Genomic DNA, 21,515 nt, shown 5'->3' with positions numbered 1-21,515 from the left:
ACGTATGATGGAGAGAGGTTTCTTAAGTCTTCCATGTGGGCCATCCTTAATTTGTATCATCTCTTCCAAGTACCCCATCAGAGTTTGCCTCTTTGAATGTCAGCTTTATTGTGGAATATAGACCCGCCATTGAAAAGAATGAATCAAATTTATCTTTAGTGCCACTTCATTTAGAGAGACCCTTAATGGTGCAATTGCTGCATCTATTTCTTTCAAAAGGCTAGCTAGCTGCTAATTTGTTGGAAATTCTTCAGACACTCTGGGCTCCTGGAGGCTTCTGCTGGCATTTGATGTGGCCTGCCTGCAAAGAATTATGTGCTCAGAAGCCAGGACTGGAGCAGTGAAGTCACTGCCCTGCCTGGTGCTGTGACATCACTATGGCTCAAAGAAGCAAGGGTGGGGCAGGCAGAACCACACGGTCTGAAGCATCTCGCCGGCTCTAACTTTGCCTGATGAATGAACCAGACTCTCCTTTCTCAAGTTGAACTGCACCCACCACAAGGTATTGTTTGGAGAATGGGAAGATAGGTATGAGTGGGAGAAAGATCAAGGAAGCAGAGGGTTGGGTGAGAAATCATTGAGTACTCTTAATTTTTTTGAAAGGGCCATTTAGAAATTATCTAAAGAACAACAGTCATTAGTTTGTTTATGCCTTGAGCTGTTATATTTCTCGCTGTTCTTTGTACTGAAATAGCATTCTTGCTAGATTTTTGGTTCAGATTATTAGTGTTGCTTTTAAAAGTATATGCTGTCTGTAAAGATGGAGTTTATTTTTGGGGGAAGCAGTGTTCTCATTTATTTTTAAGGGGTATGATTGCAGTTGGCAATTGGACAAAAATGGAAATAGCTAGCGATCTCACAGTGTAGAATTAGAGTATTTGCAGTCATTTCGGGTAATTGATTTCCATTACAATTTTTGTTTTATTTGCTAATTATTTTAGAGTTTAGCATTTTCATCCTAATTTCGAATTCCAGTGCAGATATGATCAGAGACACATTTCCACCAAAGTAGTGCTGAATAAATCATAAAAGGAAGACAAATTCGGAAACTATAAAGCACATTTTATGTTTTGGCTTCTGGATTGAATGTGATGTGAGCGTAAAAAAGGGAGAGCCACAGAAAGACTGCAGATGTTTCTTCTTTCCTATGCATCATTGCTGAGATGACTGTGTTTTTTCATGTTGAGTGTGCAGGCTATGCAGAACTCTGGACACGTCCAGCTTGTGTAGCTGTTTCAGGACACATTTCCAAAGCTAGGGGAAGCAGGGTGCAAGTGGATGAACTTACAGTGAGGTACCAGAACTGTGGCTCACTTGGTTGAAATGTCTTTCCCTACTGCATTTTTAGACCTTAAGATGACTGGGTAAATTGCACACTTTAGAATTGTAAGCTTCTATTAGCACCAAACCCCTAATTCTTTTGTAATTTGCACTACAAGAAAAAGCTGACAGCTTAATTTTTAGATGCTGATATTTTGATGCACTGTTCTTCTAGCCTTTCTCTACCGACTGGGGGGAGGGAACGGTGTGGGGGTGGTGCACAAAGTTCTGTGTTAGAGGTAGAAAACAAATGCAATCTAGAACCTCTCTCCTGGGTCTGTTTCTTTCCCTGGTTATACTGAACGAGCGCTGCATGTGGGTAGCGATTTATTTTCCTAAGGGTTTCATCCCTAAGTCAAATAGAGGTCTAAACACTTACAGCATTGAGTAAATATTTGTGAAATTGAATAAAAATGAGGCCATTTGTGACTTACATTTCACTCCCAAAAACACCTGAGAAGGTTTACAAAGCTGTGTTACTTTGTTTAAAAATGAGAATTACCAGATTCATGTGTGCAGTCGCTGTTTTTAGTGGCATGATCTTCTTAGCAAGCTTGTACCTCTGACAGTAACTCACGTTGGGTAGGTTTTGGAGATTTTGCTATATCACAGGAAGTGAATACCGCAGGTACCCAGAGAAAAGAATAGTTCTTTGAGGGGAGCACTGCAGGGGATCCGCTTCCCTTGCTGCCATCTCTAATTGGAGTCTTCCAGGACTTCCATATGGAGGGAATACTGAGGAGGAGGAGGGCGGGGAGGAGAGGGATCAGATGGAAGGCGGGGAAAGCTGGGAGATGCTGCTGATCCTGCTGTTGGAACTCCAGAGTTCTCTTCCGTGCTTATTTGTTTTTATACCTGCCATGTATACTCTCCAATCATAGATTTTTGTCTATTTTAACCAGCCCCAATTTTCATCGTTTGTAAAACGAACTTTTTTTCACATGTACCATCTCCGAAATTGGGATGTGTTTTACCACGGCTGTCAGCCATGTGGCAGAGAAAACACTGGAAGCTTAACTCATTTGACTGTGAGTATTCATCAGAAATTGGTGATTGGATGCCAACTGGTTGGAAGGAGATCCTGAAAGACAGTAATGGAGCACTCCTAAGAAATGATGCATTCCCACTGCTGTGGATGACACAGAAAATGGTATTATGTGGAAGAGCATAGAGAACTGTAGCTCTGAGTGTTCAAGTAATTTGGAAGCATTGGATTGTGAATGGTTCACGGCTTAAAAATTCCAGTCCTCCTATGTGAGTCATAGTTTAATTGACAAAGTGCTATATAACGGTGTTATCTCCTTAAATCAATGATGTTATGAATTTTATGAAATAATGTTTGTCACTTGGCTGTACAAATTATTTTTTAAAATCCTTTATGATAATCAGTGCTTATTTACATGGTCCATTCTGCGTGCTGGTAATTAGGCTTCTTAGGGGCATCTTTTTAGGGCAAAGTCTATTGAGTGATGTTCCCTTTTTGACTTTCTTTGCCTTGGCCTTTGGAAGATAGCTGGATTTTGATGGAGAGTAGTCACTGAGAAGACATTCCAGAGGTCGAAGGTTTGGATTTCGCTTACATGCAGCCTTTGGGCTGGGGAGGTACAGGACTTGATGGAGAAAGGTTTTGGGATATGAGACAAGGGGATAGTTTGGACTTTGCTAGGTAGTAGGAAGCCATTCAAAGTGGTTGAATAGGGAGGAAAAATGTTTATCCCTGGTAATAAGTATGGGATATGTTGGAAAGATATGAATCTGGAGACAGATGGTCTTTTGTTAATGGACTAATTCAAAATTTTTCAGAAATTGAATGTACCATGTTTTCCTCTCAGTGACTGATATTTTGGCAATCCACCCTGCAGATTTTCTGTGGGCATATTGAGCCGGAGATTAACTCTTACTTGGGACTGTTTGAGGTGGAGAGTGAGGTATATGGAGGATGGGAAGATTTTCCTTCTGCACTCCCAATTAAAATATCTTTGTTATCTTAGGTATTGAAAGTAATTCATGGCCACTTCAAAATATATTCTAACAACACCAAACAACAACAAAAAGAAATTCTGTCGTTGAACCCTCCAAACCTATATTTGCTTGCCCAGAGAGCAGCAATGCCATCACTGACATGAGGGTGGTATGAGAAAGCAGGTGTTTATTTCCGTTTGCAGAGCAGGGAGCTGAGCGGCTATCACTCAGTCACTGGGTTTCTCTTACTGAGACCTGCCTGTGCTGCTCACAGGGCTCATGTCTCTCCTTTGCTTGGTTGGTGGTAGCTGTGTTTTCTGGCGAATTTTATGATGGACTCCAGTCAGGCCGGGGGTGGTTACTTCTTGCCAGGGGATTGGGATCCTTGGAAACACCCTTAAGACAAGACCACCTATCAAAGTGTTATCTGGAGGGGAGGTAATGACCTTATGAGTCTTGTGGTCAGAGACCCTATGGTGTCAGGTGCACCACTCCCTCAGGTTAGAGAATCAGTTTTACTAAGAGGTTGATTTTGCAAAGGAACTTTCAACTAAGGGAGGGAGATGGACAGATGGGGTGAGACTAAGACCTGACAGCATCTTTTTCAAAACAAAAAATATTTATTAAAATGGCAGAGAGTGGGAGGGAGATCTCCCCCTTCTGCTGTTGTACCCCACAAACGGCCGCAATAGCCCATTCTGAGCCAGGCTGAGGCCATTAGCGAGGAACCTCCATCCAGGTCTCCCACAGGTGTGGCAGGGCCCCAAGTGGTTGGGCCATCATCCTCTACTTTCCCAGGTGCATAAGCAGGAAGCTGGATCTGAAGCAGAGCAGCAAGGACTTGAACCTGCACTCTGATATGGGAGATGGGACGCCTGGGTCTCAGCAGTGACTTTACCTCCTGCGCTGTGCCGCTAGCCCCGATAGTATCTTGCACCTGTCTCAAAGGCACCGTGTAGAGGCTTAGTTTCAAGATCACTACTTGAAGACAGCACCTGTTAGTATTTCCGACACACGTCCCTCCAGAGCTTCCCCGCTGAATGTCTGATCTCTTATCTGAGGTCTTGCTGCCAGGCAGACCTATGCTGGGTTCCCGAGCTCCTTGTTTAATAACTATGATATGGGTCAAGTCTCTCAACTTCCCAGTCATCATGCTCATTTACCAAGTGTCCACAGTGGTTACAACTCAGGGGTATGAGGATTAAATGATACAGTTCATGCCAGCATGGAGCACAGTCCCTAAGTGCCTGGCAACTAGTAGTCGACTTAATTTGCATATATACGAATTCATAGGTAGGTACACAATATTTTATATGGGTAGGCTCCTATCCTAACTACCACAGTGGAACTATTTTCTTTTTTATGTTACAGTGTGTCTGGGAAAGCTTTTTCATGTGCCCAAATCCATATTCATATCATTACTCTTAATGGTAAATAAATATTTTCTTTTGGTCCTGTACAATACTGGGGAAGGATCATTAGCTTAACGATGATGATTATTTGAAGCCTCGTCATCCAGTCCTGCCTCCCTCTGCCGCTGGCTGCTTGCACTTTTCATCATTCTCCTCGAAGGCTTGTGGTGAAACAGGACATTAAGCAAAACTAAGATCTCTAGTGATGGTTATGTGCATCTCAGTGTTGTGTGTGATGTTCAGTTCTAACAAACTAAAACAACCAAACTTTACTCGTGCATTTCCTGCTTTCTTAGCCCCCACTTCAATGTTTGTTTGTAGAGGGCTAGCCTCACCCAGCATAGTCTCACCTGGTTCCCAGGTGCCCGTCATGCCTCTCCTGCACCTCCTGGCAGGCCCTGAGGGGTGGCAGGCACAGTAGCCTGCACCTGAGCCAGATTCCAGAGTCAAGACTCTCATGCCTGCGCTGGTTTAGGAGGTGGCCGAGGCATTGGACTCCTGGAGAGAGAGAGAAGAAATCAAGCTTCCTTTGGTCGTCTTCTGAGTTCTGAGCCTTCCTTTGTCACTTGGTGACAAGTGTCAACCTCGATTCTCAGATTTTGTGCAAATTCACCAGGGATGTGGGTCAATGTTATATTATTCACAAGCACACGGTTTTGGTTGATCTTGGGTATGATGGAACCCAGTCTTGTTTTTCCTGCGTTCACCTAGCTGAGGAAGACAGAGTTAGGATCCCGACATTGGAGCTAACTAGACTGGTCACTCCTAGGCTTTTTTTTTTTTTTTTTTTTTTTTGACAGGCAGAGTGGACAGTGAGAGAGAGAGAGACAGAGAGAAAGGTCTTCCTTTGCGTTGGTTCACCCTCCAATGGCCACCGCAGCCGCACCGCGCTGATCTGATGGCAGGAGCCAGGTACTTATCCTGGTCTCCCATGGGGTGCAGGGCCCAAGCACTTGGGCCATCCTCCACTGCACTCCCTGGCCACAGCAGAGAGCTGTCCTGGAAGAGGGGCAACCGGGACAGAATCCGGCGTCCCGACCGGGACTAGAACCCGGTGTGCCGGCGCCGCAAGGCGGAGGATTAGCCTAGTGAGCCGCGGCGCCGGCCACCCCTAGGCTTCTATTAGGTCATGAGATTGTGGTCCCAAGGCTGGTCCTGAGTTTGTTTCTTTCTTTCACATTCATTTATTTATTTCAATAGTCAGAATTACAGAATGAGAGAGTGAGAGATCCGATCTTTATATGCTGTTTCACTCACCAGATGACCACAAGGGTCAGGTCTGGGCCAGGCCAAAGCCAAGAGCTTTATCCCAAGTGGGTGGCAGGGGCTCATACACTTGGGCCATTTTGCGCTGCTTTTCCCAGGCCATTAGCAGGGAACTGGATTAGAAGTGGAGCAGCTGGGACTAGAACCAACGCACATATGTGATGCTGATGTTGCAGGTAGTGTCACTTCAGTGACATGTCACTTCAGCCCCTAGAGTTACTTTCTTTTGTGCAGTTTATATTGCACAAATGTAAATTGCATCACAGAGATGTGAGAGTTTGGGGGCAGTTTTATTACCCAGAAATATTCATGAATTTTTCTGTACTTTCTACCATTATTTTGTGCTGTGTGGTGATGACTTTAGGAGGAATACTCTTAGTGGGCTAATAAGAGAAGTGGGAAAACAGAGTTGACTGACTTGTCTGGCTGAAGACATTTGGAAGGCTTTTCAGCTGAATTGAAACACAGCTGGCATTAATTCACAGGAAAGGGCTCTGGCATAGAATCAAGATGACGAGTTAGAGCTTGTGTGCTAGTTATCTGGGCAGGTCACTCCGTTTCTCTGCAGGTTCCCCAGGTGTGAAATGTTGGTGGTACCACCTGAAGGTTGATGTGAGGTCTCCAGTTGAAGCCATCTGCATGGTGTGTGTTGAGAGTAGGCACATAGCAAATATTTTCCCATTTCAGCTAGTCTAGGCTACTTTGGCCTAGTTTGCTCATTCCTAGGCACCAAGGTTAGGAATTGTGAGACTAAGTGCCCATCCATAGCTCCTCATGTTCTGGGGCTGCAGGTGGGCCCAGCCGTCCTTCTGTACGGCAAGTGTGTCAGTGGAGACTGAGCCGTAGGGGTCCCTGGGCCACATTCTGAGATTCGCTGTCTTAAGGACTCTCAGCTCACTGGCTGTGGTCAGATAAGCCTGTAATCGAGAAAGGTAATACACCGTAAATAAATAGTACTGATGTCTGAGAGAAAGCCCAGTTTGGAACAGAAAGCCTTGGCCTTGGCTCAGAATGCCTGTGTCTCACTATAGCCCGTGTTTTACAACTTTTGTGGACCTACAACATTTAAAAGGTTAAGGAAGTTGATTGGAGGTTGGTTTTCCTAGCTGTTAAACCGGGATGATAGTGATTATGTAGCAGAATGTTCAGGAGGGCAAATAAATGAATGAAAGTTCCTGGCTCTTAATATGTCTTCAATTGGAATACTTTTTTTTTTTTAATTTTTGTGATTGGTAGAGGAATAAAATGATGGTGAAGAATCAGATGTTTCTGTGAGTAAATGTAATTCTGCTGGTACAATCATGCCAAGTTTTGTGTGTCTTACAGATATTCCCAAGGTATTCTGAAGCTCTTAGCTTCTTTTGTGGAACTTGAAATGCTGTTTACAGATGTTACTGTGTTTAGTGCCAGTAATGTAAGTGGTCAGAGTACAATGTGATGGATGTTATTAGTATTTGTTTTCTCATAATCATATCCGAGAAGGTCATGCACATTCACGTAAGCCACTTATATGGACAGCAAAACAAAAGCCACTATATCGTGTTTACATTGCATTCGTTCCCTAGAATCCAGAGGTACATTGAAGAAAGAAATCCAGTCTGAAGCCATTGGAGGCTTTGGGGTTTCTAATCAGCCTTTAAGGACCTGAAGCTTTTCTGACAGTGCCACTGGACCTTGGTAAAGAGAGTGGAAAGGGGCAAGTCCTGTGGCAAAACAGGATGCACACCCCTTGGGGTGCCTGCATGCCATATTATAGTGCAGGTTCAAGTCCTGGCTGCTCCACTTCTGATCCAGCTTCCTACTAATGTGCCTGGCAGGCAGCAGATGATGACTCAGGTACTGAGTCACTGCCACTGTTGTGGGGGATCTGGCTCCTGGCTCCTGGCTTTGGCCTGGCCAAGCCCCAGCTATCATGGGCATTTGGGAAGTGAACCAGCAGATGGAAGATGTCTCTCTCTCTCCCTCTCTGCCCCCCTCCATACCCCTCCCCACCTCTTTTCCTTTCTATCACTGCCTTTCAAATAAATAAATCTTTAAAATAAGAGAGCCAGCAAATCAGAAAGATTTGCATATTTTTAATTTTATTTTTGACTAACCAGATAATTATTTAATCTTCAGACTTCGGCTTTCTCCACGCTCATTGAACTTTCTTCAGGTGTCATGAAGCTTACAGTTTTCCAGTTATCCCTGAGAGTGCTTTCTCATTAAGATAATGTAGAAAGATCTTTGGTGAGAAATAGAATATGCATGGATTAGTAAGTTAAACTTTGTAATCTTTCTTTCTATTCAATTTTGAGTGAAATATTCCTCTGAAATATTAGTTGGCTTTGTTGTCATACCTGTTATTTTTTTTTTTTTTAATTTACTTATTTGAAAAATAGAGTTACAGAGAGAGAGATCTCCCATCTACTAGTTCACTTCCCGAACAGCCACAAAGGCCAGGCTGGGCCAGGTCAGAGCCAGGAGCCTGGAACTCTCTTTGGATCTCCCACATTGGTGCAGGAACACAAGCACCTGTACCATCATCTTCCACTGCTTTTCCATTAGCAGGGAGCTGGATTGGAAGTAGAGCAGCTGATCTCCTACTGGCACCCATGTGGGATGCCCACATTCTAGTCAGCAGGTTAGCCTGCTATGCCACCGTGCCAGCCCCAAATCCTGTTATTTCTACATGCTATTATTGAAGAATTGGAATTCAACGTGGTGATGTTCTTGCCTGAGAATCCTCATGGCTAAAATTGTCAGTTATTACGTTAGGTCATATTAGTGCACTTAAGGACCTGTGTTGCTGGTCAGATCAAGGACTGCTTGCTGAGCTCCTATCTCAGTAAATGTTTCATGAGCATGCTTCCAAAGGTTTGTGGAAAATGGAATTTAAAGATAAGTTTTTCATGCCCAAATTTTTTTGAAGTTTATGCAAAGTGTTTTCATAATAAATTTTAACAGACTTATAGAAGACTCCCTCATATGCATAGCTTTCCATTTTTTCTTTTACCAAAATAAGCTTATCTAGGTGCAGGTGTTTGGCCTAGTGGTGAGGACGCTGGTTGAGACACTCATGCCCCATATTGGAGCGCCTAGTTTGGAGTCCCACCCCCACTCCTGCTCACTCTTCCTGCTAATGCACAGCCATGGAGGCACAGGTGATAGCAGCGGGTTGGGTCCCTGACACTCACACGGGAGACTTTGGGTTGAGTTCCTGGCTCTTGGCTTCAGCTGGCCTAGCCCCGGCTATTGTGGGCATTTGTGGAGTGAGCCAGCAGATGGGGACTCGTGTGTGTGTGTGTGTGTGTGTGTGTGTGTGTTTCTCAAGTGAATGAATGAATGTTTCATTTAATTCCATTTCCCATGAACTAACTTGCATCGCTCAAGAGGAATTTGGGTCATCTTTATTCAGACCAGCTTGGAAATTGCTTCTCCTCCAGATGAGTCTAGTTCTAGTGTCTCCCTCATGAAGAAATCAGCAAAACAAAGCAAACCAACCCCGCAAGCTGTGTCGCCAGCATTTCTTGTCAGCTCTCGGCTTGGAGCCAAATGTTTTGAAGTTACGGTTTGTCTGGGCAGTCTGCTCAGTCTGCAGTACCGATAGCTACAACACTCAGGGACGTGTGCTGAGACACACGTTCACACGGAAGAGTGCCAAGACAGGACGCTTGGAACCTTTGCAACTTCTGTTCCTGTGTTTGCTCTTCTCTCTATTTACTTGTTTAGTCCACATATTCCATGGAAAGCCTGCCGGGACCCTGGTCCTGTGCTCGGTGCTGGGATTGTGGTGATGGACAGGGCCAATCAAGCCCCGCTCTGCTCTGCTGGAGCCTGGGCCAGGGAACTTCAGAACCTTCATGGGAAAAGGGAATGAAAAGAGAAGTTTATGTTTGTGCAGAATCAGTTGGAAATCTGTGCATAACATTTTCCATGAACTTGCCAAAGCTCCCTTGAGAACCCAAGATGTGACCATGTCCCAACTTCGCGTGAAATATCTCATGGGCACACGCGAGAGACCCATCAAGACTACAGTATATTTGTGGCTCTACTGAAAGAAGTCACGGAACCTCCCAGAAACATCCATTCATCAACAGCTGTGCAGAACAGCCTCTTTCTTCTCCCTGCAGAGTTGTCGTGCAGACCCGATGTTGTAAGTGATGAGAAAGCAGTTTTCAGACTAAGCAAGCCAGAGATGATCATTGCCAGCATTGTGAGGGAGCAAAGACAAAGAGACTTCAGGGAGCAGCAACATCTTTGATTCTGTCCTGCTCTGCTCTGTTCATTCTGCTAGCCAGTGAGTCTGTCCTGAGTACCTGGGGTGTGCCAGCCCTGCACAGGCACTGAGCAGGATGAATAGCCACGCCCACTGCTGTGGGTTGCTTGGCACACAGGCGAGGAGAAGAGTAAGTGCGTCCTTTGCCATTGCATTTCACCTAGAAGCTCACCTGCATACTGGGGGTGTGGAGTTGGAGGAGAGGAAGTGAGGTCCACCCAAGACCTGAAGAATGGCCAGGGGCCAGGCAGAGGGTGGGGCTGCAAGTGACTGGGTAGCAGGCACAGAGGCCAGGAGGAGAGAGGAAGCCGGGTTAATTCAAGGGTTTGGAAGAAATGTATGGTTGCAGAGCTTGAGATGGGGTCCTGGGCGATGATGAGGCATCGTGAAGGCCGCTGGACTCGGATGTCAGGGCCCTGTACCTGTGCTGTGACATGGAGCGGGTGAGCAGCATTACCTTGCTGCCGACACCATCATATGTGCTTTTCCCAAAGTCTCTGCCAGACAGCAGGGAATTTCGTTTTGTAAGAGACAATATGGCGTTGTGGTTCAAATGACTGTTTTTGGAATGAGTTCACAAATGAGTAAGTGATTGAATCAGTGAGCTCAGTCTAGCTTTATGGGAAAATGTTTAGCCTTAAAAACTTCACTTTCTTCTCTTCTTTTTTTTTTAACATTTATTTATTTATTTGAAAGGCAAAGTTACACAAAGAGAGAGGAAGAGGCAGAGAGACAGAAAGAGAGAGGTCTTCCATTCGCTGGTTCACTCCCCAGATGGCTGCAACGGCCAAAGCTATGCCGAAGCCAGGATCTAGGAGCTTTCTCTAGGTCTCCTACATAGGTGCAGGGGCCCAAGGACATGGGCCACCTTTCACTGCTTTCCAGGCCACAGCCAGAGAGCTGGATCAGAAATGGAACAGCCAGGACTCGAACCAGCACCTATATGGGATGCCAGCACTGAAAGCGGCAGCTTTACCTGCTATGCCACAACACCAGCCCCCAAGCTTCACTTTCTCTGTAACAATCATCTCATATGGTCACAGTATATCAGTCCATCCAGGGACCGTGTGTGAAAGCACTTTACAGGTAGTAAGTCCTCAGTAAGCAGTAGCAGTATTACTACCCAGGGAAGGACGGGTCCTGGCGGAGATAGAGAGAAGTGAATATTTTAGGAACTGTGGAGGAGGTGGAATTGTCAGACTTGGTGGCGTGTTGCATGTGGGTCATTGGAGAGAGGGGGCTGCCCCCACCTTCCACTCCCAGAGCCTGTGTGTTCCAGGGGAGATACTAGGGTGGCGGATGGGATTGGTCCTGCCATGCCTGTGGACATCCAGGAAGTGGCGTGTAGGAGCCTTTCTGCCTCAGTCTGCGAGCCAGAGAGGTCCAGCTTGAAGCCCTGTCTGGGACATGAGCATTCAGGGGATCTGGGACCACAGCGCCACCTTTGCAGTTAGCAGATGAGCTGTGCTGATGGTGGAGACTTCTCCATGAGAAGCTGGGAGGAGCAGCTCCAGCTTCCCAAGGGTGGCAGTGATTCTTCCCCGTTTTGCTTTCCTTTCACCTATCCCCTGCCTTCTGAGGGTGAATGCCAGGCTGCAGTGGGCTACAGGGGGAGGGGAAAGAGAGAGAGGCCCCTGAGCCAGCACACACAGTGGGGGACCTGGAAGCCTCTGGAAACCCAAGCACGCTTGTCTTTGCCACACTGGAGGTGGACCAACAAGTATATTTGTGTTTTAGCAAAAGATGTAGCTTTTATTCCTGGTAGGTTTTTTTTTTTTTTTTTTAAGAAGTATAAGGAGAAGCAAAGGTGACGTTGCTACCAATGCATCCCTCCTTTGAGCTAAGGGGCTGTGTTTTCAGTTATAGAAAGTGGCTCGGCTTAAAGCACTCAGCTCTTTTGTAAAGACCCAAAAAGGCTCCAGTGTACATTACCAGAGTCCCCGAAAAGTCGTGACAGCTTTTTAATTCCCTCAATTTGCTCCCTTTCTCCTCATGGTAACAGACATGATTCTGCCAGTGCCTGAATAGTCCCAATGAGCAGAAATATGGATGCTGTTTCATCCGTCACTCAAAGATAAGCATCGGTTTAACCCAACAGTGGTTAACCAAGAAGCTAGAGAATGTTGAGATAGGACGGAAGAGACGTTTTTAGAAGCTCTTGTGAACTTTTTTGGATGCACAAAGATGTTGAGTGACAATACAGTGATTGCCTCTATGCCTCACTTTCAGCTTAAGAAAACAGTGTTACCCCACACTGCTGAATTTCTGGGGTTCCCCTCCGTCCCTCCCAGAGGCAGCCGCCCTTCTGAATGTGTCTGTATCATAATCATATACTTCTTCTCCACATCATTGTTTATGGTGTCATTGAATTATTCATGGTATTGTTTTTAATACTTAAAAAAATTGTGATAGTATCCTGTGCACATACTTCTGCAGATTTTTTTTTTCACGGTATGACTGCAACTCTGGAATGATGGTGTCTGCAGTATCCATGATGTATTTCTCATTAGTGAAGACTAGGCTTGTTAACCAAGGTCCATGGCTTCCTCACTGACCCTGGACCTAGGGGACACACCCACCTTAGAAGTACTGCACTCAGCCTGGAATGTTCCCCACCGCTGCATATTTATACAGCTTGCTCCTTAACCCCTTCAGTCTTTGGCCTGTAAGCATGCACACACTCCCCTCCCCACCTCCCGCTCCATCCAATGCAATCTCTCCCCGCTATGCTGCTTGCTTTTCTTTCTATTACGTATTTTACTTACTTGTGTTCATTGCATCGTCTCCAACCAGATTCTCAGCTTTGTGGGGACGGGATTTATATCTGTGTCATTCACCACCTTAGACTCAAATCTTGAAACACTACTAGGCACTTAGTAGGTGCTCAATAATTATTTAGATGAAGAGGTAGTTTAAAATATAATGTGAAAAAAATATAATGTCAAAAAATCCCATGAAGTTTTGGAAGAATATTCTACATAGACCTGTAACATTTATTTAGTGAAGGTAGTTTTGTTTCAAAGGGATAGGACTTTACATTGTAAATATAACCTTAAAAAGGGGGACTGCCTGTTGAGGTGAGCTTGCCTGAATTGCCTGGAGACTTTCCTGAAAGAGAGCTAGTGTGTGCCAGACCAGACCTTACTCCCCCAAGCTGGGTTCAGCTGTGCTCCCTGGGGTGACTGTTGTGTTCAGTCATTTTCAGTTAACTTGGACCTGGGATTCTTTATGCTCCTAGAGTAGAGTGATTTCCCCCTCCCTAAGAATGAGCACTTCCACCATGCCCGTTGTGAATGTTTTCCGTAGCTGCCATCTGGCCTACCCATTTTGTTCCCTTCCAGTTTTAGCACAATTTAAGGTAAACAGGTTTTTTCCCCATACCAATGAATATTCCATTGTTTTGTAATTTGGACGATAATTTGTATACTTCTCATTTTCACTCTCTGTAGTCGGTGCTGTTGGAAAATCAGAGTCTAGCTTCTTTTACATTCTGAGCTCTCCAGTGAAGCACCATGTAGATAGGTGAGTTTGATTAGGTGCATTCTAATTAGAGAAAAGGTGAATGATAATTTTTCATCTGGGCTGCTATAGAAAATTATTCTGAACTATCAGGAGAGACAATTGTGTTTTCCTATGGGCAAAATCATTTTTAACTTACTTTTGAAGAATCTCTTATCCAGTGGGAAGTTTTTAATTACTGCCTTGTTTTTTAAATTTCTTTGTATAAAATTGTTTTACTGTCAATCTGATTATCATGTCTAGATTTCAGGAGGGCAGAGATCTGGAACGTAGCTGCAGTTACTCAGTGTGTGTTGGTGAAGCCAATTGGCCTGTCTTTGTTATTAGACTTGTATTCAATTCTTCTTTCTTTTTGTTACCAACAGTAACTTGTTCATGGATGAAATCTGGTAATCAATGAGATGATCTGAATGTGTTTCGTTGATAAAGAGAAGTTAATTGAGTTGGTATAGATGTCATCTTGGATATGCTGAAGGCTTGCACATGAATTCAGTAAATAGATTGGACCCAGAAATCCAGGAGCTCTACCTCTCTAGACCTGCCTGTACGAGGCCTCCCTGGCTTTAGGGTATCTGATAATATCCATCACTCACTTGAAATTCTCATTCCTCAGTGAGCACAGGCAGGATTCTGTCTCAGGCCTGGATCACCAAATTTGATGTTTAGAAGCTCCTTTCAAAGTGTTTCTGATGACATAAGTAATGGTTTTTATGGGTTTCTATAAATTGGAATTGCCCGTAGAGCTCTACTGTTTCTTGGTGGCCTTTTTCCCCAATACTGAAAAGAAGATGAAGCTGAAAAGTGTCTCAGCAGAAATGCCAGCAGTATCATTATCTTCATAAGTCCTATATAGGCGTCAGCTGTTTTTCCTATAGAAGGCATCCTTTTGGATGGAGGTACTGGGATCCCTGAAATACCTTTAATGCATCTGCCTGATGAAAGGACATTGAGTGGTAGAGAAGATACCAGTTTAGATATTCTGTAGTAACTGCAGATTTACAAGGCCTGTACCCTTCTCAGATCACTAAGAAGGTATTTTTAAATCTTCCATATGTTTTATATATATGAATGAGGCTGGTAATAATCATGCACATATATTATATCTGTAATAATTGTGTGTATGATAATGTGCATGTTTCAGATCATATTTGTGATATGAGTAAGTTATTCTGTATTATATGTAATTCTAGCTCAGTCACTGTTTACTAACACTGATACCATAGGCAAGTTGTCTAATATCCCTTAATCTAGTTTCTATTCCTGTAAAGTGTAGACAGTAATACTGGCCTTGTTGTGTTTATGGGAGGTTGATGTGCCTGCTCAGTGTATATATATATACACTGATGAAGCCAGGAGCTTCATCTGGGTCTCCCACATGATACAGGAGCCTGAGCACTTGGGCCATCTTTCACTGCTTTTCCCAGGCCATTAGCAGGGAGCTAGATTGGAAGTGGAGTAGCTAGGACACCACCTTGTGCCCATATGGGATACTAGCATGCAGGTGGCAGCTTAACCTGCTACACTGCAGTACTGACCTCAAAGTGGAAATTGGCCTCACTGTTTCTGTGTTACTGTTAATATTACTGATACTCTGTACACTTGGTTTCAGAATGCTTGGCTGTAGAGCAGTGCTGATCCACATGATTTTTTTTTTGAAATACATGCATAGTTTTTTGTCATGTAGGTTTTATACAGATTTTTTTTAAAGGGAAGTTCGTTCTGTATTTATTTATTTATTTATTTGACAGGTAGAGTTATAGACAGTGAGAGAGAGACAGAGAGAAAGGTCTTCCTTCCATTGGTTCACTCCCCAAATGGCTGCCATGGCTGGCTGCACAGATCCGAAGCCAGGAGCCAAGTGCTTCCTCCTGGTCTCCCATGCGGGTGCAGGGCCCAAGCACCTGGGCCATCCTCCACTCCCCTCCCAGGCTGCAGCAGAGAGCTGGACTGGAAGCGGAGCAGCTGGGACTGGAACCTGGAGCCCATATGGGATGCCGGCACCACAGGCAGAGGATTAACCAAGTGAGCCACGGTGCCGGCCACCCAACTTCTTGAAACCAACTCTGTGTGTGTGTGTGTACATATCCCCTTCATGTGTATGTGTATTCATATGTAGAGATAGCTATATAAAACATAAGTATATAAAGCATGAATTTTATATATATAGGACTTATAACTATGTATTATAATTGTTTTAAAGAAAATATTTTTAAAATATTTTATTTATTTATTTTGAAAGTCTGTGTTACAGACAGGTAGACAAAATCAGAGATCTTCCATCCTCTGATTCATTCCCTAAGGGGCTGCAATGGCCAGGGCTGATGAGGCCAAACCCAAGAGCCCGGAGCTTCATCTGGGTCTCCCACATGATACAGGAGCCTGAGCACTTGGGCCATCTTTCACTGCTTTTCCCAGGCCATTAGCAGGGAGCTAGATTGGAAGTGGAGTAGCTAGGACACCACCTTGTGCCCATATGGGATACTAGCATGCAGGTGGCAGCTTAACCTGCTACACTGCAGTGCTGACCTCAAGAAAATACTTTTAAGACAAAAAAAATATATATATATGATGGGTATGATCATGAACAAACTTTGAAAAAGGCCAGTTAACAAGCTGATACCGATAGGCATTAAGACTTTTAATGTTGAATATATTTGAAAAGCTCAAATGGAGGAAGATTCTACTTTGCATCAGGATTGCACATTATTTATTCATTTCAGAAGAATGGTACCAATCTGTTCTGGTTTGGAGTGTTGGTTTATTGTTTAGTTGACCAAAAACTGAAACGTTTGAGGAAGAAAGAAAAAGCATTTACAAGGGCGAGACCGTGGTAAGGAAAAGTCAAAGGAAGACACAGAAGAGATGAAGGGACCCACGCTGCAGGAGTGCCCACTCAAGAGCTGTCATCGATCATGTTTGCTTCATGGCCCCGTCTGGCATCGTCTGATGTTCAATAATGGCACTGAGCCAGGCTGTGAAATCCCTGCTTGCAGGGCATTTGTGGTCCTGTAGGAGGACAGCACGTCTGTCCGTCCTTGCGAAAGATTTTATTGGGACTGACACATTTTGTACATCCCTGCCTGCTAGAACTGGCATGTTTTGGTTACCAGGGCTTTGAGGATCCTTCTTCTTCAGTGTTAAAATGCAGCCTGTTTATAATTTGCTTTATGGAATATGGTAGTAAAATCGGAAACTTGTCTTATTTTTCAGCTGTTGCTTTGCTGTGCTGTTTTTCATTGTTTAAAATTTCCTCCCCATTAGGATGGCTTTTAAGAGCAATTTTTGTTCCTTTTTGGTTTTGTTCATTAAATGTAGATATTGTTTAAAAACTAAACAACTGGCCGGCACCGTGGCTCACTAGGCTAATCCTCTGCCTTGCGGCGCCGGCACACCGGGTTCTAGTCCCGGTTGGGGCGCCGGATTCTGTCCCGGTTGCCCCTCTTCCAGGCCAGCTCTCTGCTGTGGCCCGGGAATGCAGTGGAGGATGGCCCAACTGCTTGGGCCCTGCACCCCATGGGAGACCAGGAGACGCACCTGGCTCCTGCCATCAGATCAGCGCGGTGCGCCGGCTGCAGCGGCCATTGGAGGGTGAACCAACGGCAAAAGGAAGACCTTTCTCTTTGTCTCTTTCTCTCACTGTCCACTCTGCCTGTCAAAAAAACAAACAAACAAACAAACAAAAACCCTAAGGGGCTGGGTTTGTTCTGAAGGCTGGAACTCTCTTGAAACTTTATGGCAGAGACTGATGACTGCACCTGTATACCGTAGACGTTGAGTAGGAGAATTGCCATTCAAAGGCTGTAAAAGATAGTCTATTGAGTATGCCTTATTTGACCAGTATTTTCATCTAGATCATGATATACAGGTATGGATACACACTGGTTATATTATTATCATAATTATTATGTAGCTTTAGATGTCTGTGTGGCACTGAAGGGAGTAAATGTTTCTATCTTTGTAGAAGGATAACCCTTTTACTTGATATAAACAACCTGTTGAGGGGCATTGCGTGGTAGTATTTATTATGTTCTGGCCACGAGTGAAGGTTTTAACTGCTAACATTCTGTTATGGTTATGGTTGAGACTGGTTACCAGTATTTCAGTGTTTGTGACCAAGTTACTCTCAATAGTGTTTTTATGTGAGCTGATTTATCCATCTTAGGTTCATTCACTTCTTCACCAGGTCTGTCTTGAGCACCATTCAGAAACTTGCCAACATAGCAGTAAGCAAAAAGAGACAATCCCTGCCCATGTGGGACTCAGATTCCTTTGGCATCTGCTGGTAGCTCAAAGACTACAACATCTCCGTTAGTAGACGTTACTTTCCCTGGGGTATAGAGGAGAAACCAGAACTTACAGAGTTAAATGACCTGTGGAGAGAAAAGGCGGATCTGGAATTTGAGCCTGGAACCATCTAATTCCAAAGCCATTTTAGAATTACAAATACTGTGCTCAGACAGTTTCTCATGAGTTATTCTTATTCCTTAGCTTATTGTGCTCAACGTGGTGCTGTTTCTCTCTACTCTCTGATGGTCTATGAGTAACACACGTGGCCCTGCCAAAGTTCCTGGTGTTTAGTGCTAAACTAGATAATGTTTGGGATTCCCTGGGGCAGATGAGTGTTAGGCGGTTACAGACCTAAGCTATAATCACCAAGTGTGTACCAGTAGACATGCACCATTCACCCAAGAAATACAGAAATGAAATTCTAGGTAGGATGCATTTGTGTGTGTGCTCAGGTGAGTGTCTTAATGAGGCGTATTCAGCGTCAGCTAACGATTGCTATAAAATGCTTAAAAAGCAAATTGTTGCCTTGTGGTTTCTAGATGAGGCCAGTTATTGGAAATACTTACGTTTGAATAGTAAAGTGGAAATATGAGTACTGCTTACAGATGGTTCTCTGTGTTGTTAATCCCGAAGCATTCTGGAATCATTTTATTTACGGTTTTGAGCAGGGACAAAGATCCAAGTTAATAACTCTCGTGATGGTTTATATGTTCAGTATTCCACTTGGAGGGTATCTCTATGTTTGTTTTTTTGTGCCTTCTATTACTGAGGTCATGTTTTGGCAAATATTTGCTCATGAGGCAGAGTGTGCATTTCTCAACGTTTCTTGTTTTAAAATTGGAAGGCCCTTAGGGAGCTATCTTATTCAGTGCCTCCAGTTAGAAGTAGTATGATGAAAATTTGGGGGGACCAGAGCCCTGCTTAGGCCAGTGGTCTTGCAAGGTGGACTTGAAGCTGAGCCCCGGCCCCCTCCCTCTCTTCTGGTGATTTCCTGGCAGCAAGGGTTGCATCATCCAACATTAAGTTTTCTGTGGTTGTTCCCTTTTCTATTATGTTTCATCGTCTGTCTCTAAGTCCTGAAAGGAAGCTCTAGCTTTTAAAAATAAATTATGTATACTCCTTTTATTTGAAAGGCAGAGAGAGACAGAGACAGAGAGCTCTTCCATCTGCTGGTTCACATCCTCAATGCCCACAACAGCCAAGGCTGGGCCAGGCCAAAGCCAGTAGCTAGAAATTTAAAATTCAGGTTTCCCACATTGGTGGCAGGGACTCAATCATTGAAGCCATCACCTGCTGCCTCCCAGGTGTGCAAGAGTGGAAGCTAGAAGCAGGAGTGGAGCCAGGACCGGAACCCAGGAGCTCTGATATGGGATGTGCCTTCCCAAGCAGCATCTTTTTTTTTTTTTTTTTTTTTTTTTTTGACAGGCAGAGTGGACAGTGAGAGAGAGAGAGACAGAGAGAAAGGTCTTCCTTTGCCGTTGGTTCACCCTCCAATGGCCGCCGCGGCCGGCGCGCTGCGGCCGGCACACCGCGCTGATCCGGTGGCAGGAGCCAGGAGCCAGGTGCTTTTCCTGGTCTCCCATGGGGTGCGGGGCCCAAGCACCTGGGCCATCTTCCACTGCACTCCCTGGCCACAGCAGAGAGCTGGCCTGGAAGAGGGGCAACCGGGACTAGAACCCGGTGTGCCAGCGCCACTAGGCGGAGGATTAGCCTAGTGAGCCGCGGCGCCGGCCCCCCAAGCAGCATCTTAACCACCATATACCACATGCCTGTCCCGAGACTCTAATTTTATACTCCTTACCCTGGGAGCTGAGCAAGGGGAACATGGGTGATATTGCTTGGAAAGAAAAAGACCAAATTTAATTAGTTGCCTTATATGATAATTGTGTTCCTTTTCTTTTTTTCACTGCAAAATCACTTATTGCAACACAGCTTCAGCGTGAGACTGCTGTGTACAAGCACACAGCACTTCTGACTGCCCTAACTAGAGGAGCCTCTTCTTGCCCCATGCCCTGTGTACCTCTGCTACCAGATGTTTCAGATACTGAATCTTCTTGGCTGGGGCACCCGCCTTCTGCTTTAGACCCTTGTTCTTCTTTTCCAGCTCCTTGCACTGACCTGTCAGGAACTCCTGCTCTGCCCTCTTCTTCTGGTTGGGCCTGGCAGCTGCTGTCTTGTTCTGCTATACCTTCTTCAGCTTCTTAGCTGGTTTCTCACCCTTCCCTGTCGCTTCTACCATCTTCTCTCCAGAGGGTTGTAAGGCTTGGGGTGAGCAGAGCCTGCAGAGGACAGGCTCCTGTTTGGAGAGACCCTGGGGTGGAGGGGCTGTGCTGGGGAAAGCCCAGGTAGGACTTGGGGCTCCTACAGGTGCCACTGTCATTATCTGAGGGGCCATGGGGACATGAGCAGGTGCGTCTGGCTTTCTGTCTCCTTCAGGGATGTCTACATCACTGCCTGGCTCTGCACTTAAGAGTCTGTGTGGAGTGGAGGATGTGAGCCCCAGGGAAAGGGGAAGGGGTTGCAGGAAGGTGAAGGGGCAACCTGCTCTGCTGTGTGGCATAGTTAGTGAGAAGCTGGTTTCCAGTGTTGCCGCCTCTTTTATGACGATCAGGTTTCACCTGCCAGTTTAGCAGAATAACCTGGGAAATATGATACCCTGACATTTTGTAACCAGAACGCTTTAACTCACAGTGGAGGTGCTGACCCTGACCCTGATCTCTTCCCCCTTGAAATGAGGCAGGCAGCTTGATTTTGTCTTCTAGACGAATACTCCGTGACTCAGAAACATGTCCAACTTCTACAACTCAGAAAGGAATCTAGTGACCTAGTTTATTTGGCCTGGATTATTTTCTCCTTGATTTGAAGCATATTTCTTTTTTTGGCGGGGGCGGGGGGGCGGGGGGGCATCTCTTGTGCAACCTCTTTGAAAGCTGAAATTACTGTCAGTGTCATGGGCCATTATTAGACGCCATCATGAAGGGCAACCAGGGAGGGGAAAAACATAGCCAGGGTACCATGGACAAGATCTTTGCCTTACCTCAAAGGGTGGAAGAGATTCCAAACTGAGAATCCTGTGCCGTTTTAACATGCAGACCATGTAGGGTCTGGTTATAATAGCCAACATTTGTATAGTGCTGAATAGATCATGAGAGCCCTCATTTCTAGCAGTTTCCTTGAAAACCAGACAGTGTACATCTGTGGGATATCAAACTACTGGAGAAAGAGTTAGCAGTACTTACTCAGCTCCGTCCACCCCCAGTGCAGGGGAAAGAGGCAAATCCTTTCTAAAGAGAAACAAAGGCCGTGCTATGAGTCGGCTGGAGCAGGGCTTGCCTTGTGGTTGTAAGTCCACAGTGTCTGCCCTCTCTGGCAGAGCGGCTGCAGTGCTCGGTAGTGAGTGGTGGAGCAGCTCCCCCCACCCTGCATTTGCTCTGTGGCCTGCCTTTGGGACCTCCAGGTAGGGGACACAGCAGGTGGCTGCAGCAGCTTCC

General features: G+C 45.1%; 1 protein-coding gene and 1 pseudogene across 51 annotated transcripts in view; one reads left to right on the top strand and one right to left on the bottom strand.

The window, feature by feature from the left end:
• The window catches only part of EPB41L3 (erythrocyte membrane protein band 4.1 like 3), a 267,762-nt gene that overhangs the window by 105,011 nt on the left and 141,236 nt on the right, over window positions 1–21,515 (top strand). Inside the window, exon 1 of one of the 50 annotated variants that reach the window (XM_070049929.2) lies at window positions 353–502. The exons of the other annotated variants lie outside the window; for them this stretch is intronic. Coding sequence (XP_069906030.2) covers window positions 457–502 — 46 coding nt within the window. The 5' untranslated portion in view covers window positions 353–456. Of the gene's footprint in view, window positions 1–352; window positions 503–21,515 lie in introns of those variants that run through there. 50 annotated transcript variants of the gene reach the window in all.
• LOC103349351 (cyclic AMP-dependent transcription factor ATF-4 pseudogene) lies at window positions 19,451–20,584 on the bottom strand (annotated as a pseudogene). The gene has a single exon (XR_016214598.1). The product of XR_016214598.1 is annotated as a cyclic AMP-dependent transcription factor ATF-4 pseudogene (transcript).

Source organism: Oryctolagus cuniculus, chromosome 10 (assembly GCF_051225735.1).
Source record: "Oryctolagus cuniculus isolate XC-2025 breed Fujian yellow rabbit chromosome 10, ASM5122573v1, whole genome shotgun sequence".
In the NCBI taxonomy this organism is placed as follows: Eukaryota; Metazoa; Chordata; class Mammalia; order Lagomorpha; family Leporidae; genus Oryctolagus; species Oryctolagus cuniculus.
The sequence above is the reverse complement of the archived record's forward strand: the minus strand, read 5'-3'. Positions and strand labels throughout refer to the sequence as shown.